Raw genomic sequence first — 26,974 nt, 5'->3', positions numbered from 1 at the left:
GAAGCTGGTTGGCTGTTATATATTTGGCAGGATATAACCCATATAGCTAAGGCTACTGTAGCAGTGATCATTCAGTCATCTACTGTTACGGTAAGTTTTACGTACACAGCTGTACTCTTTCTCTCTTATTTAAGCAAGGGAAGCCCTCTAAATTTTCACAGAACATTGACTGGATTGTAGTTACCCCAAACCACTTAGCAGACCTAAGCTCTGAAATTAATCTAAAGTTATCTATATGCAGGCACAGAGTGAGGCATTCCCAATCAAGACCCTTTGGAGAGAACAAAGCATTCTGGATATATTTCATTGGCTTTAAATATCCACTTTCACCATAGGACTGTTATTAACAAACTGTTACTGCAATCACATACCCAGGCGTAAATAAATTGTATACATGTAGCTTGGTCTTCTGACTGAGGTACTGTGCAGGATTAGAGCTTTTAAACATGTTTTGCATTGTCTTGTTTTTTTCTGCAGTTGAACAGCACAGCAGTTCACCTCTAGCCAGTCCCATGTCTCCTCGATCACTTTCCTCTAACCCATCTTCTAGAGATTCTTCTCCCAGCCGGGATTACTCTCCAGCTGTTACCAGTCTGAGGTCTCCAATCACCATCCTTCGCTCAGGGAAAAAGTATGGCTTCACCCTTCGGGCGATCCGGGTATACATGGGTGACAGTGATGTGTACAGTGTTCATCATATCGTCTGGGTAAGTACGGTATTCCCTTCATGCTGTTGTGAAACATTCTAACTCCATTGGTCAGAAGATGTCATATGTCAATAATAAGTGCTGCAAGAATTCCATAGGGGCAATATTATTAATAATCAAATAACAAAATACATTTTAATTATCTCATTGTATAATTGCACTAATGTACTCCAGTGTCTTATTTATACCACTAATACAGTTAGCCTGAAGGGCCACCGTCCCATCAGCTGCCATCACAGAGTGCAGTTCATTAGAAGCTGTGTTCAACTGTTAACACTTCTTCAAGTACTGACTGCACAAAAGGGAGTTTCCAAAGTGTGGCCATGCCCATCTGTCAATGACAGATGTAATGTCTGACTAAGAACATAAATCTGTGGGGAATATGGTGACATAGTCCTTACACAGGGAGTGCTATCAGCTTTCCTCCCCCTATATAACACAGGTTTTGTTTATGTATTTATTTATTTATTTGTCTGTTTTGTTTTTATTTTTGGGGGTGCTGTGTTAACCATCCTACTGCTTTATAAACTAACTAATCAAAACTGAAACTGGTAATGCAGTTCTAAGCAGACATTCCAAGAATTGCTTATTTCAGAATATTCTGTGTTCTTTCTCTTGAATGAAGACTTTATTCACGCTTCCGTATTTTTTAATGTGTAGATTCAATTGAATACATTCTTGGTTATTTATGTTGTGGTTGATTTTACTCAAAGCTGAGTGCTTTGATGAATGTTTTGCTGAATCATTCTTCTAATGCATATCTTCTTCTTTTGGCTTTTCCCGGTTAGGGGTCGCCGCAGCAGATTACCTGTCTGCTCATGATTGGCAGTGAAGTTTTACAGTGTAGAGCTGCCAGCCTGGTGCCCAACCTTCCACAGAAGGCACACACATGCATGCACTCACACCTAGGGCCAATATAGAGTGTCCAACCCACCTACAGCATGTCTTCGGGATGTGGGAGGAAACCGGAGCACCCGGAGGAAACCCACGGGACCACAGATAGGACATGCAGACTCTGCACAGAAGGTACCCCAGCCGAGGATCGAACCAGAGAACCTCTTACTGTGAGGCAGCAACGCTAACTGCTGCACCACCGCAGCCTCCCCAAGAGGTTTATTAGTTTCTCATTTGGCTATCAGTTGGCTGTGCACATCATGATAACACCAAAGGATATATGGGTAAGTTAAGGCTATGAATTACTAAGGATTTTCTACATCTCGTGGTGTGTTGCACTGATGCGCGTCCATGTAAATTAACCCCCTGATAAATAGGAATGAGATGACTTTCTATTTTCCAGGAAAATTATGTACGATTCTAGAATCTACGTAAACTGTATGAGTACTTGAAAAACGTGAAACTAAGGAAATTTGGCACTTCAGGCCGGAATATTCATTCGGCATTACTTGTATTTTTATCTCATATTTTGTTCCTATTTGTGCTAGCAGTTATTGCTGTAGGAGTGAAGTGAGGTTATATAAGGTGATAGTCCTTCCCCGGCAATAACACAGTCATTACATTCTAGAAGTGGAAGCCTGTTTTATTATAAAGTCACATAAGAAAATATACTTATAGGTTCATAGGTTCATAGATTAGTACTAGGCTAACTGCCCTTGTGAGCCATTTTCAGCCTAGCCAATTACCCCATGTGAGAATCAAACCCTGCACCTTATGTTTGTAAGGTAAACACCTTAACCATTATGCCAACCACCCACCCCTTTTGCGCATGCACTATCCCTGATTTTTTTAAGTGTTAAAAAAAAGCATTTGGATCACCTCATAGCAACAGTAAAGCCCCTCCCAAGAGGACAGCGTATTGTGTCTGAATTTTGGGATTTGAATACACTACGTCTGTGACCTTTATGCCTTACTGTACCTCTAGATATGTGGACAGATCTGTTCTGTTTGCCCCCTGGCTTCAAGTACTGCTTACGAAAAGGCTGTCTATCTTTCCAGTGATGAGGATGAGGCAGATGGTTTATGAACTCTTAGGATCTAATTCAGATGTCAAAAATTCATGTTTTCTCATTCACAGTGATGTCTAAATGTAATGGCTTGAATTACCCTGCAGCCTGTTATGATACAGGATTTCTCACTGCATTCAGTTAGTCTGAACAGCAATGCCATTGAGGTTTACAAATCTTGACATTTGCTCACATATCATGGCAGTACATCAAATAACCCTCAAAAGATAGCTATCTTCTTTCTTTGTATGTATTTTTATGACTTCATAACAGAACAACTAAAATGAGAAACATGCATTTTACCTAGTCTAATATTCCAGAATCTTAAATTTCTTTAATCTATATTAACATCTTACAGCCTGTACCTATCAAAGCATTTGCAGACTACAAAAGCTGTCATCTTAAAACTTAGAACCCACATTCTGAACTGCCAGACAGTTTTTTTCTATATATGACCATCAGATAAACACAGCCTTTATTTGTAATGCTAGGAACCCATGATTATGCTCCAATATTGGGAAAAAGACAAAATAGTTAAGCGATTCTGTAGTGAGAGACCTGATCATAACAATTGTTACCTACTCGCCCTAGTGCTGTTAAGATCAGGTCTTATGGTAGGCACTAAGACCTGCCAGTACTGTACAGGAAATTAAAATAGCTTAATTTTTGCCTGCTATCTGTGCCAGTAAAATGTCCTTGGCTTTCTTTCCCCGATGTCAGACATATTAAATTGTCTGTTTGACAGTGCTTGCTAAGTGCTGTATAGCTTTTAAAGCTGGCAAAACACTCTGTACTTATTTTTTCTTTTCTTCTGTAACTAGTAACACAAGGAGCAGATATTGCTCCATACACTACAAAGAATTAGGATCAGGCCTCCATTATGTGTCTTCACTTTTGAGGTGAATTCCTTGGCATCCATGTTGAAAACACCTCCATTATGTGTCTTCACTTTTGAGGTGAATTCCTTGGCATCCATGTTGAAAACACCTCCATTATGTGTCTTCACTTTTGAGGTGAATTCCTTGGCATCCATGTTGAAAACACCTCCATTATGTGTCTTCACTTTTGAGGTGAATTCCTTGGCATCCATGTTGAAAACACCTCCATTATGTGTCTTCACTTTTGAGGTGAATTCCTTGGCATCCATGTTGAAAACACCTCCATTATGTGTCTTCACTTTTGAGGTGAATTCCTTGGCATCCATGTTGAAAACACCTCCATTATGTGTCTTCACTTTTGAGGTGAATTCCTTGGCATCCATGTTGCGAACACATAATAACATGGTTACAATCAGAGACACAATCATAATACTCTACACTTGTTCATTTATTAATAAAGTGGGTGAGTTGACCCTTACAGACCCTTTCAACAACAAGACAGAGTAACATTTGCAATCACAGTTTATCGGCCTAAATTAAGAACAAGATAAGGCGACCACAGAATTAGGTGAATTTGATGAAGGAACTTTTAGTGAGTGTTGAAGCTGAGAAAATAACTCAGTGAAAGAAATTTAAGTGAACCTCACACTAGCTTCTATTTTTTTTTTTTTTTTGCAAGGGCTTGTCCCCTGAACTGCCCATGTGGGGAGACAAGCATCCCACATACCTACGTGGCTGTGCCACAATGGAATATAGGGCAAACTCAACTTGTGATGAAAGTGGCTTTCACTGGATTTACTTCATAGCATAGACACTCTTTGAAAGAGTGCTTGAACAAATGACAAGCTCCCAGTGTCTACAGCTTCCTCAGAACTAAATAGCATAGACTTATATAGGTACTCTCTAATGATATAAGTGACTCCATTTCAACATGCTACAATTTATGCACCACTAAGCTGAAACATAAATATCCATATCTGATGCCAATGTTTAAAACAGTGGTAGGCTGCTTAATAGAAGAAGGAAAAGTAAAACCCAGTAAGGAAATTTGAAAAATTGTAATGTTATGGAGGCATGTGAACATAAAGGTCCACAGCTCCTGACTAAGAACTGAGAAGGTCTTTTTGCCAGTTGCCTGCCTACAGGTAGGGATTTACACGAAAGTCTGAAAGTTAAGTTGGAATTCCAAAGGGTGAGCTACTGAAAAACACAGTCTGTATGTTACAGAAGGGAAGAAGTCCAGTTGCTGAAATTTGAATAAAATAAATAAATGGACTTGAAGAGACACTTGAAAACATTTACAGCACGTAAGGGTGGTGAAGAGAGGGAGATATTTGACGCAGGGGGACACTTATATGAATATATATGAATTCTGAAGATTCAGTTCTGCAGTAGCTGTACTCTATTCACATTACAAGAAAATGACTAAGCAAACGGGGGGCTTACTTCAGCTTCATTTCCCCCTCCCCCTCTTCTTCCTTTTTTTTCACTTAGAAATCATTACTGTTAAATTTAGTGCATGCAAACTGTATTTATTGTGACTCTTGTTTATTTGTATTCTCTAGGCCGTGACTGGAAAAGGTCCCTTGGAATCAGTGCTGTATCCCAGTTAAAACTTAAATAAAATAACATAACATGAAATAAAATAAATTAATGCAAAACTGCCTTCTATATGTATAGTTAGGCCTTGGGTAACAGCAAGTTCATAGGTGCTTACTAGGCTAATGACCACAATGGCCTTTTTAAGCCTAGCCATGCATTCCAAATCTCTGACAAGTTCTGATACCCCTAATAAGTGTAAACTTGGGCCTTTGAAATGAACCATTTACAGGTTACCTGTTTCCATCAGAGACATAGGTGCCAAACTAGGGATGGATTTCTGGTTTCCCATCCAATTGTCCAAGTTGCACTTGAATTGGATTAGGGAGGAACTCTGCTTCACATGGATGAAGAGCCTGTTCCATAGACAGGGCAGTCTCTGTGATACATACCTATCTCTTCAGCAGGTCCTGTTTATATCACAGGCAAGGTTTAAGTCATTTGAACGGGTAATTCTGGTACTGTTTGTTTTGTGGATATGCAGCAGGTCTATGAGAGTGGGGTCTGACAATAAACACAGGGCTGGAGCCTTGAGGTGGTCTGCAAAGGACATATTACTTATGCCCTGTATTCCTTTAGTGAGGACGTTTGTGGACGTTCCAGTTGTTGGATATCTCTGGTTAGGTACATACCAAAGGGGACATTATACTCAATGATAGGTATGATGAATGCTGAATACTATGGAACAACGACTGGCTTGGATTTAGATGCCATACCTTTATTTATAAGTTGCAAAGCATAGAAAGATTTCCTCACCACTGTAGAGACATCACAATCAAAGGCTAGATTACTATCTGTGTGTGTCCCTAAGTCCCTGACTACTGGGTCATCTCTAAGGGCTGTGTTATCAATATGATAGTTACCAGGGATGGATGACATTCCAAAGAATACTATTATGCATTTCTTGGCATTAAGTTTTAGTCCATGGCTCTGACACCAGTTGTTTGTCTGTGTCAGTCCCGCCTGGAGAACATTTGTGTCAGTGTGAGATTTAATAACAGCTCCTAATTTGCAGTCATCTGCAAATTTAGTCAGCCAGAGACCACTGACATTGGGCTCGACTTCAGAGAAGTAAATGCCAAAAAGAAGCGGTCCAAAGACACACTTTCAGTTATTTATTTATTTTTACCGTAGTTAGCCTTTATGTAAAGTGCATTGAAAGCAGAGCTCATTATTAGTTGTAGGTACGTGGGATTTTAAACCGTTTTAGTGGCTGTAGAAGAAAATATAGAAATGCTCACTTCTGAGGGATGAAAGAGCATCAGCTTTGTTATCAACATTAATTGAAAAATCTCTAAACAAGCACTACTGAGAAATCTTTTGCAACAATGAGCCAAGGTCATTCCTTTTCACACTAGCATTGTATTGCAGAGCTTTAACTCTTAAGTCCTTTGAGGCATCTGAAACAGTCAAAACAGACTTTGATCCTTTGAAGTAAGCCTATCATGGTCACTAATGCAGCACCTTTATAGACTTCGTGTTTCAGGTATTTGCGGCTGCCTTGTTCCTTCTACTTTTTCTTACCTGCACGACTACACTGATCTAATCGAAAATGGTAAAATCCAAAAATTGCTTACTGGTTGTTGTCACATGAAGCTTATGTATATAACCAGAAAAAGGATGACAGTGAATGTAAAAAACTAAGAACCAAACCGCAATTCACTGTAAGCAGCCAAATAAGAGAATGAGCCGGTAGTAAAAGATTTATTCAATCCTCAAATTACAAGATTAACGCTGCTGTTGTATTTGGCGTTTTCGTTGAAAACCTTCATCAGATACAAAGTGGAATGCCTTCACAAAACGCCAAATACAACAGCAGCGTTAATCTTGTAATTTGAGGATTGAATAAATCTTTTACTACCGGCTCGTTCTCTTATTTGGTTGCTTACAGTGAATTGTGGTTTGGTTCTAAGCTTATGTATATGTTAAGAACATCTAGTCATTTCTGGTTTAATTAAATTATGTTTCTGTCATGCAAGGTGCCACACCCATGGGCACCATTTCAAAGTGGTGGTGTAGAGGTATGTGCCTAAGGACCAGAGTTTAAACCAAGGAGCACAAATTAATCAAAATAAGATGCTTCTCATTCCAACTGCTGAAGTAGCCTTTAGGCTATGTGGGTTGTGTCCTGCCCAAGACACAACGACCGTTCAGCTTCCAAAAGCTCTGTCTGCCTCCTACACTTTCACTCTGACTACTGCTGGACAGCCGAGAGGAGGGAATGTCAGCAGTCAGAGTGAAAAATCTTCAGAGTTTTATTGCCAGCTTGTGAAAAAGCAGCTCAGAGACCTTACAAGACCAGCAGCTGGCCAACTTCCTTCTGGCAGATAAGACCACTTCGGAGAACCCTAACACACAGAATTTTTTAATATATTTTTTATATGTTATTCGGTGTAGAAGTCTTAGCCTAGAGGGATTCTCTGTGCCTTAAAGTCTTAGTCCCTTATCTCTGAAATTATTTCTGCTGAATAGTTGCATACTGGAGCTGTTTGGTATACCCTACATCAACTTTATTATAAGCTAAGTACAAACTTGCAGTGTTATAAGATAGTACTGAATTTTATTTTTTCTGTTTATTGTTTCATTGAATATGTACCTTCGTTGAAGGTTGTGCATCAGGCCTGGCAAGCCGGTATGTAAAAATCAACTGCCACTCATTAGCGGACCGGAGTTCCGCTGTGACGACCCCTAATCGGGAAAAGCCGAAAGGCACAAACAAATTGTTTCATTGAATATTGTGTTAAAATAGTACTGCATTTATCTGCCTATTTGTTTACTGAAAATTGGAAGCTGTCTCTCTGTATCTCCCTGTCTGCAGTTAGTTTTCCCCACCCGCTCTCCGAGTTCTTGTTGTGGTGTTAATCTTGGTGGCTTTGGAATTGACCGCCCCTCCTGTAAATTTGTGTTTGAACACTCCTCCTGGGTCTCATTTGCTCACTCAACCGAGTACAGCGACATCATATTTTGATTTCAGACACTCCTACCATTCCCATCTGTTCAGCCCTATCCCAGGCCCATTTGTTTACTCACCCGAGTACTGTGAGGTCATATTTTGATTTCAGACACTCCTACCATTCCCATCTGTTCAGCCCTATCCCAGCTCTATCCTAGTCTAGTCTCATTAGCTTGTGTGTGTGTCTTTTGGCTTTTCCCGGTTAGGGGTCGCCACAGCAGAACTCCGGTCCACTAATGATTGGTAGTTGATTTTTACGTGCCGAGTTACCAGCCCTGACGCACAACCTTCAACGAAGGTACGCCCATTCACGCATGTCTCCACGCAGAAGATGCTCTAGCTGAGAATAGAACTGGACAGCATCTTACTGTGAGGCGACAATGCTACCGCAGCACCACCACCATGGGTAGTCTAGTCTCATTAGCTTATCCTGCCTAATACAGAGAGAACATTTGAGTAGGCATACCCACTTAAGCCCTGAACTTGTCTGATTGAAGACTGCTGGAACAGGGCTCAGTTCTGAGGCTTTTAATGGTTAAATGGGTAATTTGTTCAAATCAGTTTGCTTGTTTTCTATTGTTTTATATATATATATATATATATATATATATATATATATATATATATATAAATTATCTGCTTTTACTGTATTTGTGTTTCTTCCTACTTTATTACCTTATTTTGCTTTTGCCTCTTCTTAAAAGTACTGAATTGTATTTATTCTGCTGCATGTATTACTGCTTGGTAGTAGCCTGATTAAATTGTAACTGTTATTCTAAGTCTTTTGGTTAAAGCACCTGGGATTCAGACCAATTGTTTTACATTAAGAAGGTTTGTGGTCTGCACTGTTGTGGCAGGACAGGTAGTGTTGGGAATTGCTGATTGAAGGCTCAGTGTCTATTCTAAAAGCGCATTAGTTCTGGTTTAAGCACTTGGGCTCCAGGCCAGTTATTTTACATTCAGAAGGTCTGTGGTCTGCACTCTTGTGGGAGGAGAGGCTAGATTTTGCCCTTCTGAGCTGGGAATTTCTGATTAAAGGATACTGTGCCTGCTTATTTGAACTGTTTTTCTGATATTGGTGCGCCTTGTCTGCTGTAGCATAGACTAGATTCAGGCCTGCTGAATATAGCTTTGTTTGTATAACTTGAGCACTAATCCAGGCCATCTTTTTTGGAGAAGGTTCCCCTGCACCCTCGTGGCAGGGGTGTGCGGTTAGAACTTGTCAGATTGAAGACTGCTGGAACAGGGCTCAGTTTTGAGTTTTTTTACTGGTTAATTGGGTAATTTGTTTAAATCAGTTTGCTCGTTTTCTATTGTTTTAAATATATATATATATATATATATATATATATATATATATATATATATATATATAATTGTACTTTATTCATCTGCTTTTACTGTAATTGTGTTTCTTCCCACTTTATTACCTTATTTTGCTTGTGCTTCTTATTAAAAGTACTCAGTTGTATTATTCTGCTGAAGTTATTACTGCTTGGTAGTAGCCTCATTCAAGTGTAACTGTTATTCTAAGCCTTTTGGTTTAAGCACTTGGGCTTCAGAACAGTTGTTTTACATTAAGAAGGTTTGTGGACTGCATTGTTGTGGCAGGACAGGAAGATTACATCCTTCTAACTTGGGCATTGCTGATTGAAGGCCCAGTGTCTGTTATTCTAAAAGTGTATTAGTTCTGGTTTAAGCACTTGGGCTTCAGGCCAGTTATTTTACATTAAGAAGGTTTGTGGTCTGCACTCTTGTGGGAGGAGAGGCTAGATTGTGCCCTTCTGAGCTGGGAATTTCTGATTAAAGGCTTATTGTGCCTGCTTATTTGATCTGTTTCTATCTGAAATGTGTGTGCCTTGTTTGCTGTAGCCCAAAAGTTAGTAGTTTATTGGCCATTTTGGGCTAATTTCTATCTCTTTCATTTCTGACAAACTTTCAACTTATGTACTCAAACCATTCATTTCACAGCCCAGCACTTGCTCAAAACTCATAGCAAGCACTAATTAACCCTAGCACTAGACCCCCTATACTGTCCAGAAGGACAAGGCTCTCTATTCGTCCCTACCAGCTAATCAGTAAAACAGCTAACTTTACCTATTCAGGCATGTCCAAAGGGTAGTTTCAGGTGTACTCTCCAGTCCAACTGGTGAATCTAGGCATTTTGAGGTAGTGTTACATCTGCCTCATGTACACAGACAACCCTCTCCTCCTACCACCAAACACTGATATATGCGAGAGATACAATTATACAGCCAAACTGGAGGCAAAGCTCTCTCAACCCAAGACTGGAACTGACAGTCAAGAGGAGAAGGAAATACTTACAACACACCACTAGTCTCACATAAACCTACTCAACCAACAACGGCAAATAACACACATAAATACACGAAAACATACTCGGAGGCTCTAAATAAAAATCTGCAAAAGCAACAGAGACCTCCAAAGTAGATACCCAAGCAACCTCCACACCCCATCACAAACCATGAAGCACATACTTCACATAATCAGTGTGCCACGCAATCACAGACCTTAAGGCAAAATAACATACCCAACACACTAGTAACAGGTGAGACTATAGTCAGGCACACTGATGTCCCACTAACCAGGCTGGACAAGGAGAAGGTTATAGTTAGCTGCCTGTCGCGTGCCAGGATCCGCCACATAACACAAGCACTCAGGCCACTCCAAAACAAGTACAAATATGACTCTGTCATTGTTTATGTTGGTGTGAATGACCTGATACTTACCTCCCTGAACTACATGAAGAGACATGGAAGAGCTCTCTGATCACATAGCCCAGGCTGGTATGACCCTGACCCTGAGTAGCATCCTGCCCTCACCAAGAATGATGCCACTGTATAAAGAAAAAATGATTAATTTCAACAATTGGCTAAGTTTCTGGTGTCATTCAAAGGGGATCCAGTATCTGTCCACCTGGGATGACTGACTCGATAAGCCACGTTGCTTCGCAAGAGATGGCTTGCACCTGTCACCCTTAGGCTTTCGAATACTGGCCAAGGCTTTTGCCACCCCCATAGTACCTTTTTTAGGCAAGGCTCAAAAGACAAACCCACCACCGTAAATAGCACAAGTAACCAAAAACTGAGGGTAATGCTACTCAACACCAGAAGTCTAAACCTCAAATGCATGCACTCGAGGCACTCCTCAGTATGGAGAACATCGATATCTGTGCAGTAAGAGAAACCTGGTTTAAGGCTCCTGAGAGCACCCCAACACTACCAGGCTATAACTCATACCATACCTTTCAGCCACAGAACCCGGACCGAAACACAAAAGGTGGGGGTGTATCCATATTCATCAAGGATATCCACACCTCCAGGTTAGTGGCACAGCACAATGCCTCAGAGATCATCCATGTGCAACTAACAATGGGCAAAACTGCAATTCAAATTGTAGCTTGCTACAGATCACCCACCATGACCCAGGACCCCCTTTCAGCATTTCTGGAGACACTGGAAAATATGAAGGTCCTACCAAATGCCCTAATATTGAGTGATTTCAATTACCCAAACATTAACTGGGAGAACTACTCAAGTACTAACTCCCTTGCCCAATGCTTCCTAGAATTTATAAACTCGAATGCCCTGGATCAACTGGTCATCACCCCCACCAGAGGTGACAACATATTGGACCTGGTCATCACCAACATGGGCAACCGGTGTTCTACACCGGAGGTCAAACCCTCACTGGTTAGATCAGACCATAGACTAATCACTCTGTATATCCACATTCCGCCCCCACCCCCAATCAAGGAAACCACCATGAAAAACTTTTCAAAAACAAACTTCACGTTACTTAAGACCAATGTGGAAAGGTTCACAGCCCCCCATGCTAAAGGACAACACTGTCCAAGCTGCTGAATTCCTTACAAAGGCACTCTATGAGCACCTGCAAGAATGCATGGATCGTGCTATTCTCAAGCAAAACCAAGACTCACTCCTCCAAGAAAAGGAAACCAGTCTGGTAGACCCCTGCCATAAACAAGCTATACAATAGAAGGAGGAAACTAGAGGTGTGTGGCCAAGATGGGCTCTGAGTAGCAGCAGATTTCAACAGCTCCACTAACGAAATATTATTCTGACAGGAATTCTGCCTTCAAACTAAAAATTGAAAATACTTTTATACATGATTTGAAAGAACTTAATTTCATCTATAATAATATCTAGTTAAAAAAAAGGCAGACTTTCCTGTCAAATTATTCCTGGATAACTTCTCCTCATCTGAAGAAATTTATCATGAGCTTCACTAAATCCAGTAACCAGGATTCCAGCTTCAAAAGAGAGATTCAGACTTTAATAACAAATATACAGGATCATACCATAAAAATTGATAACGTGGATACTAAAATAGATAATTTCCAGGAGAAGACTACCAAATAAATGGATTTACTCCATCAAGACTTACTACAACAAAAAACTCTGATAACAGGTATTGAAGAGGCTCTGAATGATATGGATGGGAAAATTACTGAAAATGAAAACAATGTGGAATTCCTACTCAAACAGAACACTTCTACAAAATAAGTTACATGATCTAGAAAACAGATCTAGACACAACAACCTAAGAATATTTGGACTACCAGAAAGCATTGAAGGGAACAATATGACTAACTTTCTCACTACTTGGTTACCTAAAACTCTTGATCTCACTGAAGCTATGTCCTTTGGTATTGAGAGGGCACATCGCTCCCTTGCTACAGTGGATGCAGCTAACAAAATCAACCTAGATCTATCATTGTCAAATTCCTCTCATCTTCTGATAAGGAATTAGTGTTAAAACTGCATGGTCCAAGGCACCAATTAAATTAAAGGAAGCTACAATACGTTTTGACAATGATTATTCATCTGCAGTTATAGCAAAAAGAAAAATATTCTTACCTTTGATAAAGGAACTGAAGAGAGCACAAGTGAAAACATACCTTTTGTTCCCTGCAAAGCTGGAGATATTTTCATTGGAAGGTCCCAAAATATTTGACTTGGAATCAGCTCTGAACTATGTAAAAGTCCATAAGATCTTGGAAAAAATAGAAGAGATGGAATGGGCTAATCCCAATCTTAAGAGAATGGCATCTAATCCCACTTGGAAAACTTCGGAGAAACAAAAAAAGACTAAGGAACAAGTGAGTTAAATATTTATGTTTGCAGTTTGTTATGTTTCCGGAAACATTGCCACTGTGTTAATTACTTGTTGATATTTTCACTTACAAGGTAAGCCTGCTTTTTCTTTTTTCCATCCCATTCACATATAACCTTAAGTATACCCATAATTTCATGTTTTACTTAAACTGAGCTAAAAGTTTATACTAATGGTAAATATATAGTCATGGGTATTGTTATAAAGATATTTCAAGATTGAAGGGTAAACAAATGGAGTAACTGTGTTAGTAAATTAATTACTTCTCATATATAGACATTCTAGATTCCCTCTATAATCTCTAATTAATTTAGTTAAACTAATTACATTCAGATCAATTCAATATACATAGATATAAGTAAATAAAAGTCCACTACACAATCATTTGTCATTCTATGTTATTCACACTGAGCACTGTTTTTTTATTTTATAGTTTATAAATTAAGAATCAATTTAAAACTTTTATATATGTTAAATTCATATGGTGATAATATGATTTGATAGCTTTTTAACATTCTACTAAGACTCATAAGTGAACTCTCTTACAGTTTTTTATATACATATATATATATATATATATATATATATATATATATATATATATATATATATTTTTTTTTTTTTTCCATGTGAATGTTAAATGGATTAATGGGGCTGTGTGATTTATTTAAAATGCTTTCTGCTACATTTGAAGCTGTGTGGTACTGTTTGGTTGTAATGGGTAGCTCAAACTCTTGCTGTGCATGTAAGCAGGCTATGGGAAGCTTACAGATGTTACACACATGAACTTTCCCTATACTTATTGAATACAGCTACATACTTGTTATTTTTGGCATTTTTTTTTCATACAAAATGACGAAAGACAACTTCCAGAGACTCTGTGAAGCTCGAGCTTGTTGTCCACGAGCTTATTTCTTCTTAAACTGCCTTATTTGCACTAAAAGTCCTCTCTACAGTCTCGAATGAGCTCCACGAAATCGTGATGCATTTTGATGACATCAGAGCTAGTCGACCAGCCTAACCAGGAAGTCACTACATGTAATTTTGTCGGACAGAAATGTTGGAAATGGATGTAATTACTATAACAATGTATTTTTAAGCCTGCTTAATACATCATTTAGACAAATTTTGATTCTTAAGAAAGGAACCTTCAACTAAGTCATTCTTATTCACGTCTATGGTAAATTCAAGGAGAAATAAAAAAAAGGGAAAAGTAAGTGTGCATTTACTTGAACTAATGTATGCCAAGTTATGTGCCTTGCTTAATATGATAAATCAGTCTTATTATAAATTATAACTATTTTTTCATTCAGAGGCTGACAGCTGGTTGGAAAATAGCATGAGTTAAAATAAGTTTACTTAAGACATGATGACTTATTCTAACATAGGTGCTTATACTGTCATTTGACCTTTCACTTTAAAGATATTCATATTAATATGTTTTGATTACTATACCAACATATAGCATTTGTATTAAAATGGCTAGTAGTTACTTTAATTGACATTTTTCACTATCAGAATGCTGCTTTTCCTAGATTCAGACTCCTTCCTTTTGAATGCTACCTAGAATAATATGTCATAACAATGAATTCATATGCTAAGTGTTCTGTCGATGACAACAAAGATAATTAACTAATCAACTATTGTATCATATGATTCAGCAGAAGTTAAAATGCCTTGTTGCTGCTGTCAAAAGGTCAAATTCGAATGACAGATTGGTTTAAGCAATACCTGATGAGTTATACTGATTATACTATGCTTTACTTGTGTTACCGGATGAGTCACACTGATTACAGATCTGCTTCACTTGTTTAATGAATATGTAACTATATATAGAGTTACTATTTTATCTCTCTCACATTTATGTATAGTGGAGGCTGTGTTTTTGCTGCTGCTGCTGTGTAGGGGTTTGATCCGAGTGACAGATGTCACTGGGACAAGGAGTTTACAACTCCAGATGGGTAGCTACCCCATTTTTTCATAACATATATACTACATTTAATTTTCTGGTACTTTCCGTTAACGGGGCAACAGCTTTCTTGGCCTCTAACAGTTTTGTGGTAATGAAAGCTGTCTTTTTATTGTATATTTAACTCTCCCTGTTGCTACTGCCTCTGTGCCTATAAAAGTGGACATCTATGCTCATGATTTCTGAACTGGGCAGGGAACAGTATGCAGAAGTGGTGTGTGCCTAAGGGGCATACCTGTCAAATGTCCCTGAATGTCAGCGACATCCCTGATTTGCACTCAGATTTTTAGTTCTGTCTCTCATACACCCCCCCCCCCCATGATTAATTTTGGAGAAAAGGTATTATTTCACGTAGTCTTTTCCTGTCAATATCTGAAAAGCTCAAGTGAGCGGTACTAATGTTTTAAAACTGTCCCTGATTACTTCCGAATTTGCCTCAGAATCTTGTGAGAGTAGCCTGTGAGTAGTTGACAGCTAGGCCCATTTATTTATTTATTTATTTATTTTGAGGTACAAAAGCCTTCTTTTGCTGTAAGTATGGCCTGTATGTTAACAGTCTACCGCAGACAACCACAAAGAATGTGCAAAAGAAGGCTCCGCTGAAGTCACACAGATCGCGGCACATCTACGATCACTGCAACAAAATTAAAACATGCTAAAGCAGTAGTAGGATTTTTTCATTTGTTTCTTGCAAGTAATGTACCTAGCTCTCACCTTTTCTACATCCAAAGTAGACTATTCCAAAAGCAGTGTGACAGTTACTTAAACCCACAAGTAACTGCTGTTCTTCAACAGTGAGACTTGCTTCAACTGCATCACACTTACACCACAGGTGTCAAATTTAACTTTAGGAAGTACGACATGATCCCAACCGTTCAAAATGAGGAACAAACAGCCAATACAGAACATCCGTACTCTGTTTTGGATGCAAATAAATGCTTAAGAAGTCTCACAAACCTTTTCTGTGTGGAAAAGAGAAGTGTTACCGATCAAACTGTGAAACTATTCCTCCGAATAAGGTATGGGTAACAAAGTACCAATTTTCTTAATAAGTTTTTCCTGACATCCATCATAATTTAAATATATATAATTGTAAGTTGCAAGAATGGTATAACACATACTGTGTATCTCATACTAACAGACAAAGACTGTAATTTACATAACAAATATTTTGGAGAGGATTATATAAATATAAGATTATATTCAATATAACACACAAATCACAAGAACCCCGTGCTCATTTATAAAGCTATCATGACCACACTCAATGGTTTATCAATCAACACAAATGGTCTGAAGAACCCTATTAAAAGAGGAAGTTTATTTAAGTACTTAACTGTACACAAACCAAACATAATATTTTACAAGAAACACGTCTTTTAAAAGAAAATATTAACTTTTTAAATACTAATAAATATATAGTTATTGCCAGTTCTGAACATTCTAAAAAGAAAACAGTTGTAGCAATTCTCTGGAACAGAATTCTCCCTTTACCTAGAATTATTAAATCTTATCAAGACAATAAAGGGATGCTTTGCCTGATGACAATTAAAATAAATACAAACCTTTTCACTTTAGTAAATAACTATTGGTTACCGGGCATTGGAACCAGTACCATTAAACAACAATTGAACCAAATTGTATATCATTCTGAGGATAATATTATTATGGCAGGGGACTTTAATTGTGTTTTAAATGAAAAGGACTCTAGCACTTCAGAGAAAAGGAAGATAACCTCACAAGCTAAACAAGTAATACAATTTATGGATACATATCATCTAAAAGATATACATGACAATACAGACTTGAGCTCACCTCAATTTACATTCTATTCTAATAGATTCAAATCATACTCTAGAATAGATAGGGTAGTTATATCCATGCAAATAATAAATGATTTAATAATAAAGATTGTGTCTTGCCCTATTTCAGATCATAATATAATTGTATTTGAGCTTAATTTAAATGATACCCCAATGACTCATATAAGAAGAATACCTGCATATATAACTCAATTAAAAGAATTTCAAACATTTTTTTGAAGAAGAAACAAAAAAATGTATAAAAACCAATCTAACATCTAACTCTTGTGACATTTATGTATGGGGTGCATTAAAAGCTTATTTATACAGACAAATAAATAAATGGTACTATAACAAAAGGAAGTCCCAGGACGAAGATTAAAAAAAAATGCAAGACAGAGTAGATAGATTATATCTCAAAGTTAATGACAAGTTCACTCCTAAAAATATCAGAGATGAAATAAATAAAACTAGGGAGGAATATAGTGCAATCTTACATCATAAGACTATGATTTCCTTAGAGAAATTTAAATTCCTAGCCTATTCAGTAAACATGAAACATTTAACCAACCTTGCAAATAAAACAGAAAGAATCAACAAACATAATCATATTAAAGAAATATACTCGTCAAGAAAAAAGAAAAAAACTTTATAATATACATGACATAATAGATGAATTTAGACATCATTTTCACATGATTAATCAAAATTCTCAGATCATTCAACCAATAGCTAAATAAAACAATACATTAAAAAGAACTTGTATGCCTAACTCAACAAACAACAGTCAGAAATCATAGACAAACAGATCTCCTTAGCAAACATACAAACTCAAATTAATAAACTTAAACAGAACAATGCACCAGGCAATGATGGCATCATTCCTAAATTGTATAAAATTATGCGTAATACAGCTATTTCTTTACTACATAACATATTTCTTATAGCCCAGAATGACATTATTTTGCTTCCATCCTGGAAATATACCTTTATTTCGCCCATTTTAAAATCTAGTAAAGATCCTAAATTATGTACCTCATATAGGCCCATAACTCTTTTAAATCTTGAATACAAAATGTTTATGAATATATATGCTGACAGATTAAAAAAGTTTTACCCCAGTTAATTAATGATGACCAAACAGGCTTTGTAACTAATAGAACTACATATGATAACATCAAACGGTCTCTTATTTTAATTGATTATTCACACAGAAAGAACAAAAACTTGTCTCTGGTTAGTCTTGACATTAATTCAGCATTTGACTCAATACATTGGGACTATCTATTACAATGTTTAAACTTTCCAGATAATTTTATTAATCTACTATTGCACCTTTATAAAGGCACTCTGGCTTATATCAAAATTGGATCATACACATCGACTCAAATACCCATCACTAAGGGAACAAAGCAAGGCTGCCCTCTATCTCCCTTATTGTTTACTCTCATAATGGAACCATGGGCTAATGATATACGAGGAAATAAAAACATAGAAGGTTTGGAAATTAGTGATGAAATAACTTCTAAAATTCAGTTATTTGCTGATGATGTGCTCATCACTACTAAAGGACATAATTCGTCCATAACAGCCTTATTTGAAGCTGTTAACACATTTCAGTTTATATCTGGACTGACATTCAATGATAATAAAACTAAGGTCCTACCTATCTATTTAAAAATAATAAGAGAAACATTAACAAAGACACTAACAAATACATCACAGATCACACTACATATTTAGGCATCATTCTTGCTAAAGATATTAAATTAATCACAAATCTAAATTATAATACATGTTATGTAAACATTCAAATCTTATTAACGAAATGGAATACAATTATATTTACAACTGAGGAAAGGTTAAGTATCATTAAAATGATAATCCTTCCTAAAATTCTCTATATTATACAATCTATTTTAATACTTCCCGATAAAGTTTTCATTAACAAGATCAATTCCCTGCTATTAAAGTTTTTTGGTTTCCCAGGAAACCTAGAATAGCACTCAAATACCACCTTTATAGCTGGAACAAAGGGGGCATAGCTTTTCCTGATTTGAACCTTTATTCTAATGCAGCTATTATTAGATCCATAGCACAACTTTTAGATGCATCATATTAGGCCAAATGCAAAATATTTTGAAAATCCTCAGCTATGCTATTAATATCTAAGCCACAACCTTACAAATTAAAATTAATAAACAATCCAATACTATGGATACTTAAAGATTACTTCATGTTACACAGCATACCCAAATATTCATTTACCTACTTGCATAATATATTAATAAACTTTAGAAATGTTTTATTTAAACACACAAGATACAAGGAATTTTTCTTCACAATTTTCCCGATAGCCTTTACTCAAGAATCCTTACAATCCTCAGGTATAGATAAAATTACCTTGCTTAAACAAAAAGGTATTTTGTATTGGTTCCAACTAATCACGGATGAAAGGGTTAAGGATGCAGATCAGATAATAAGTGAATATCAGTTAGACAAATCCCTTTAGCTTAACATACAATCCCTCAGATTATTTTGCAAAATAAGATAGACCTGATTACTCCTGCTAATAAACAGGTCACTAGTATACTACTATTGTTTTAATTCAGTTATTAAACATAAACAAACTTATTCAGACAAAATGGCATTTATATACAGACTTATTAGAGAAGAAACATATTGTTGTCCAGCTAATTTCTGGAACTATTTTTATATAATAAATAGCACACTTCCAAGGGATCTAGATAAAACAAATATATTAGAATCTGCAGGGAAAACAACACTTTCACTTAAATGGAAAATATATTCCTGGAGATTTTTACATAGATCCTTCTACACTCCTCAACTAATGAACAAAATTAACGGTAAACAAAATATATGTAACAGATGTAAGTCTAATATAAACATTGATTGATTGGACCCATATGTTTTATGACTGCTCTGCTTTAAGTGTATTTTGGAAAAACATTAAAGAATGCCTGCAAGCAATATTCACAAATAATTTTGTTTTGACCAAATCATTAATACTCTTCAATACACCCATACCTGGTTGTGTAAAAAAAGTTAAACATTCCTTACTTTGGCCAATACTGGCAGTAGCCAGGAAAACTATAACAAGGAACTGGCTATCCGAATCCTCTCCTTCCTATAATGATTTTAAGAAAATTCTAATGGAATTTTGTCAATTACAGATTGCAACGATGACATCTAGAACATCTAGAAAAACTTATAACTATCATTTATGGGTTAATTTACAGAATTTGTTGAAAAGAGATTGACAACGATAACATATAAATTAAATTTCAACCTCTCTATATGTTTTATATATATATATATATATATATATATATATATATATATATATATATATATATGGAAAAATCAAGTAATAGTCAACATAATGATATTCAAAGGATGTCTTTGCAAATAGTTTTAGTAATTTAATTTTATTTGTTCAACATTGTTATGTGAATGCCTATGTGAACATCTTTTGAATTGTAAATATTTTTTATGTTAAAAGAATATGTAATTGTTTATACTTATCTCTTTAGAATCAATAAAATTGTTTAAAAAAAAAAAGAAGGAAACTAGTGCAGAAAAGAGTAAAATCCCAAGAAGGGAAGACATCCCTGATTAGTATCAGCAAGAAACTACGATCCCTCATAAAATCGTCCAAGGCGAGCTTCGAAAGAAAAATTGCCAAGGACTCCAAAGATAACCACAAAGCATTCTTTAGCTATGTCAAGAACCTACGTGGAAACTCTGAGATCTGCTCTGAGTTAGTGCAGAATGGCACAAAATACACTGAACAGACTGATATTGCCAGCATTCTGGCAGACAGGTTTAGTGCAAACTTCACCCCCTCTCACCCCCTAAAGGGCCCATAACCATACCAGAAGAATGTAGTGCCCCGGCAATCACTGACACACAGGTTAAAACAGCCCTATCCAAAGCCAAAAATACAGCTTCAATGGGACCAGACAGTGTCCCAGGCTGTGTCTTACATGAGCTCCAAAATGAACTAACCCCTCACCTAAACAGACTGTTTAAACTCAGCCTCTCTACAGGCTACATACCCATACAGTGGCACACAGCAACCATTATCCCGCTCCACAAAGGTGGAGCCACAACGGACACTGGGAACTATCGCCCTATAAGCCTGACTAGACTGGGTTGCAAGGCTATGGAGCGCATCATCATGGAATTCATTAACAGAAACATTGGGAACCTTCAAACATTGGACCCTACCCAGTTTGGCTTTATTAAGGGCAGATCATGCCTCCTAAACCTGGTGGACTTCTTTGAGACAGTTACCAAGGCTTTAGATGAGGGAAAGAAGGTCAACACAGCCTACCTAGACCTTGCAAAGGCTTTTGACACCATTCCCCATTCTGGTATTATAGACAAACTCACCAGCCTGAACATAAACCCCTACATCATGAGATGGTTTGCCAATTGGCTCATGGATAGAACCCACACGGTAAGAGTTGCATGCTGTAGGTCTGACTCTAAACCAGTTACAAGTGGCATCTCCTAGGGTTCAGTCCTGGGACCCCTCCTGTTCGGTATATACTTCTCAGAGGTACAGGCAAGCACAGGAGGGCTATGGCTGACCAAGTTCGCAGATGACTGCAAACTGGGGGCCATAACTGACTCTCTAGCTGATACAGACATCCTCCAGAAGGATCTCACTGAAACGGATACCTGGTGTCAAAATCATGGCCTTAAGCTAAATGCCAAAAAGTGCATAGTCATCCCCTTTGGAAAAAACAAAGTACCCGCGAACTACCACATATGTGGTAGTCCCCTAAATATAGAAAATGTAATAAGGGATCTGGGGACCCAAGTAGATAGTAATCTCTCCTTTGATAATCATATTGCCAGGGTGGTTAGAAAATCCTTCTATGTGGCCCACCTAATCACAAAAGGGTTTACATCTAGAACAAAAGAGGTTATTGTGTCCCTCTACTCATCACTCATCAGACCCATCATAGAGTACAATACCCCATTTGGGATGTACCTTACAAGACACCTGCAATATCTGGAAAGACCACAGAAGTACCTCACCAAGGGGATTACTGGCCTCAAACATATGCCCTATGCAGCCCGACTGAAGAAACTCCAGCTGTACTCGGTTGCATACCGCTTACTCAAAGGTGATCACTGCCTGACATACAAGGCCATGTCCAACCCAGAATTGATGGACATGTTCCACCTAAAAAAAACAAATCCCCAAGAGCCACACGCTCTAGGAATCTAAACCTCACCACAACGATAAATAGGACATGCTGGAGGGATAGATTCCTGTCCCAGAGACTCCCCATGCTTTGGAACAGGATTCCAATCAACATTAGGCAGAGCCCCTCACTAACACTCTTCAAGAGAAACTTTGATAAGTGGATGGGAAACAGAAAATTTACCCCAGGGATCACTGCAGTGGTTCTGCTGGACAGAGGCACAGGGAACTAATGGCTCTGCTGGACCAAAGCATAGGGAACTAATCTAAGGGGGCGGTGAAAGCCAACACATTCTGGCTAGGCTTATAGATGCCCCAGGCAGATAGCCTAGTACTTATCTATGAACCTATGAACCTATATACACACACACATTTTATATAGATATATATATATATATATATATATATATATGTGTGTGTGTGTGTGTGTGTGTGTGTGTGTGTGTGTATATATATATATATATATATATATATATATATATATATATATATATATATATATATATATATATATATGTATATATATATATGTATATATATATGTATATGGGATCCATACAGATGCTCAACTGCATCTTTCAGCGAATCCCAATTTGGTGAGCTTACTTGCGCAAAAGTGCTGTTCACCGAAGCAGCACTTTCGCATAAGTATGCTACTTGTTCCAGTCGTACTACGGTGTGGTAAGGGAAATTTCCCTTTTCCCCACTGTAGTGCGACCTCGGAGTGAGAATATTAAAGTGGGGGTGCAGGGGCTTGCTTGATTTTGTGTATTTTTTTTTTAACATACTTTAACGAAAGCAGTTTTTCGATGAAAGTGCTTTTGTTAAAGTGTGTTCGGTGTTAATGGATTCAGGCTTTGGATCTTTCAATCAAAAGTCCTAGATCTATATATATATATATATATATATATATATATATATATATATATATATATATATATATATAAAGAAAAAAATGCTATTTTATTTCATTTAGCTTTTTATCAGGATTGCCACTTTAAGAAACTCAACATATCTTTATTATCAAAAGTTTCCTGTTAGGGACAGCTATTTTCCCCTTTGGCTAATTTGGGGTCTATTTTTGTGATTAACTCTACTGCTTGTGTAATTTCTATATATTTTATATGAAAGTTTAGTGTTGGGAAGTGTTTAATTTGGCCAGCAACTTCTATAGGTTGTGTAGTGTTTGTGTTCATACTCCAACAACATGCCTGACATTCTTTTCCATCAGACTGAATTTTGTCTGGAGGGGGTTTTGACGGGAATTTAGTGTGCTGTTTATGTATTACAGTGTTTTGGGGACTTGGGATGTGTGTGAAAGTGTAAGTGTGCTGCTTGTTGACACTGTTTGACAACTTACCTTCCAATCAATTTGTTCCAGTGATTCATACTGCATACGTAGCATCCTCCTCAGCCACAACATGGATACTTCTCCTGATCCTGCTGATGTGACTTCCATAGTACATAGAAAAAAAACAACTTACCAAAGAACCCTTGCTGACTCCACAGGCTCAGTCTTTGCCTCATCTGATGGTGGGTGACTCTGCAGTGGCCAGCAGTCTTTCTGCAGACCACTCATTTACCTGTCAGTCTTCCTTTATATTTATATAAGGACTCCTGGGATTTTCTGGATAAGATGAACAGTGTTGAATTCAATGCATCTGATCTTATGACAACCACTGATGTACGGGATTTGTATACTGTCATCCCACACTGGATAGCGTTGGATTGGACAAGGGAATATCTGGAGAATAAAAGAATGGACCAGGTTCTTGTTAATAATGTTATAGAGCTATTAGATATTGTTTTAAATAACAATTGTATTTACTTTGATAATAGTATATATTAGCAGAAGGAAGGCATCGCCATGGGTTCTCCAGTAGGGTCCCTCTTGGTTAACGTGGTTATGCTTGAATGGGAGTGAAAATTTATATTTAATAGTCCATATTTTGAGCATATAAAATTGTATTTACAGTACCTGGATGACATTTTTCTTATTTGGGGAGGGGATTAAATAAATTTATAAATTTAATGGAATTTATAGATAATATTAATTTAAGCACAGGCTTCCTGAAATTCACTCATCAATATGATATACAAAGTATGCCATGCTTGAATGTTTTGATCAGTAAGGACTGTGATGAAAATGAATATGTGGCTAGTGTATACAGAAAGCCCACCTATTCTAATATGCTACTGCATTATTCTAGCTGCCACCCTTATAAGCAGGAAAAAGGACAACTGGTGAGGGCAGCTAGAATGAATAGCTTGGATAGGAACTTTCATAAGGAAGTTGAGACCTTAACAGGTATGTTTATAAGAAGGGGAAACCCACATGATATGATATATGAATTAATAGAAGAGGTAGCCCAAAAAAGAGAGAATGGCTATTATGTCCCTATTCTGAAAAAAAGGAGGAATAATAATAATATCATTATAGGAATGGATAGGACTATAATCAGAGATTATACTATGGCATTCATTACTACCTTTAATGAGGCAAGTGCTGATATTACATGGATTATGAATAAAAATTGGAATTTTTTTTATGAAAATATAAGTATGTTACATGATTTGGGTGATGCACCTACCATCATAAATATTTTATGAAAATATAAGTATGTTACATGATTTGGGTGATGTACCTACCATCATATATAGGAGGGGGGTATAATATTAAAAATATGTTGGTAATGAAGAAAAAGGTATAAATCTAAGGGATAGTAGGATGTCAAAATGTAGTAGATGCAACTGTTGCAGATATATATTAGAAGGGAATGTTATTAATTTAAGGGGAAAGAATTTTTTACGTACAAGGGCGATTTAATTGTGAGACAACAGGGGTTATATATGGGGCTAGATGCCAGGGATGTGAAAGGTTTTACATTGGAAAAACTGAATGTAAATTACGTAACTGAATTTATGAGCATATGTATGAGGTGAAGAAAAATAAACCTACAAATTCTCTGTTTAGGCACTTAGATGAATACCCGGAGCATAGTTTTAAATTTGGTATATTGGAAAAGGTGGACAAAGATGTGAGGGGTGGTCCATTGTCTACATATTTAGAGCAGCAAGAATTAAAATGGCAATTGCGGTTAGAAGCATATAGACTTCCAGGGCTTAACGATTGTGTTAGTATAGCCCCAGTGCTTAAATTAAAATCCTGGGAGAGAGAATAATTTTTAAGCATATTTATTAAACTGGTCTAGTTGTTCATTATTAGTATTTTTTTGAATGTATGTCAATGTAAGTAAATAATGGGCATTAAGTTTTAGTATATGTTAAATGTGAATGACTATAAGCACTTTATGACTTTAAGAATGAATGTTGGAGTGTCACATGACAATTTAAGTATATTTCGATTAATGTAAGATAGTAGTAGGATGTATCTGATGAAGTTTTAAAGTATTTAAAATGAAAGTGCTTATACTCTGTGGAATAAATAACTTTAACTATACAGCATGTTGTGCAGACATTTTTTTCCAGTTACCATAAAGCTTTTAACAGTTTGTGTTGAAGTCTAGACCTATATTAACTGAGCTTTTACATTTTAAGAGAAAGTTATGTGGCGGCTTTGGAAAAAATATCAGTAGCTGTGTGACTGCTATATACGAAACATGATTATTTGAGGTGACTCTGCAACATGATCTTTGATTTGATGAAGCAATTAAAAAGGGTCAAGAGAGAAACTTGGAAGTACAAACTGAAATTTTACACAACAAAAAAAGTGTTATGGACTGGTGGTGTGTTGATTTTTGAAACCCCAGATGAACTAATTAGAAAGATAAAAGAATTGCCACGTAGAGTAGCAATTCTACAAGTCAGACAAGAGGATGCAGTGATGCTTAAAGTGAGAGACAAGGATATTGTTGTGAAAATGAAGATTTGGTTAAGAAAGGTAGCTGTTTATGCCAGCATCTCTTGAACAAAATGGTATGAAAAGCATGATTGAATACTTGGTCAGTTTAATTGTTTTTTTTTTCAGTACTGTGTTCAAGTTTGCCGAATGATTTGTCCAATGTATTATTAAAATTGTTAAATTGTGACATGACTGTCTGTTACACAGTTGCTTTCTATTCCATAGAAATAACATCATTAATAGAAATGCCAAGTGCAGACCTCTTTTAAATAATTTTTCCGACACATCCCATTGCACTGGCTCGGGTAATATAGTAAATAATAAAATATCACTTATATGAAAATGTTAATATTACTGCTGAATTAAAATTGTGGACTTGTGATGATTTATTTATATTTTTATTTGTTTCAGAGTGTGGGAAGTAATTAACCATATGAGAAACCATTTTTGTAAACCCATGAATGAATAACTCTGACATTTATTGTAATTTTTATATATTATATGATATGGTAGAGAGTACTAGTTATAGGTAAGAATATCAAGTTGACGTGAGCTGTGGCAAAGTATTAACCTTATAACTGAATAGCTTTTTATTGTTAATATGACTGAATAATATGAAGTTTAATGGAAATTTCTTAAACATTATTCATCTGAAGACGTCACTGTTATGTTTCAATTGTAATGTGGTGAAGGAAACTGCAATCTGATAAATTAGGAAATATATGATTAAACAATCTTTTTTGTAAGGTAATGATTGAAAAACTATTTTCAATGCAAATATTTGAATACTGCATTGTCTAGCAGAATACTTCATAATACTGAAAACTCAAAATATCAAAAGTCAAAA

General features: G+C 36.7%; 1 protein-coding gene across 1 annotated transcript in view; it reads left to right on the top strand.

Annotated features, from left to right (window-relative positions):
• Positions 1 to 26,974, top strand: part of MAST1 (microtubule associated serine/threonine kinase 1) — a 1,222,161-nt gene that overhangs the window by 1,074,944 nt on the left and 120,243 nt on the right. Inside the window, exon 22 of the mRNA XM_044084747.1 lies at positions 478 to 707. Within this exon, the coding sequence (XP_043940682.1) occupies positions 478 to 707 (230 nt within the window). The remainder of the gene's footprint in view (positions 1 to 477; positions 708 to 26,974) is intronic.

Source organism: Protopterus annectens, chromosome 9.part0, assembly GCF_019279795.1.
Source record: "Protopterus annectens isolate FY-2018-M chromosome 9.part0, PAN1.0, whole genome shotgun sequence".
Classification (NCBI taxonomy): Eukaryota; Metazoa; Chordata; order Ceratodontiformes; family Protopteridae; genus Protopterus; species Protopterus annectens.
The sequence above is the reverse complement of the archived record's forward strand: the minus strand, read 5'-3'. Positions and strand labels throughout refer to the sequence as shown.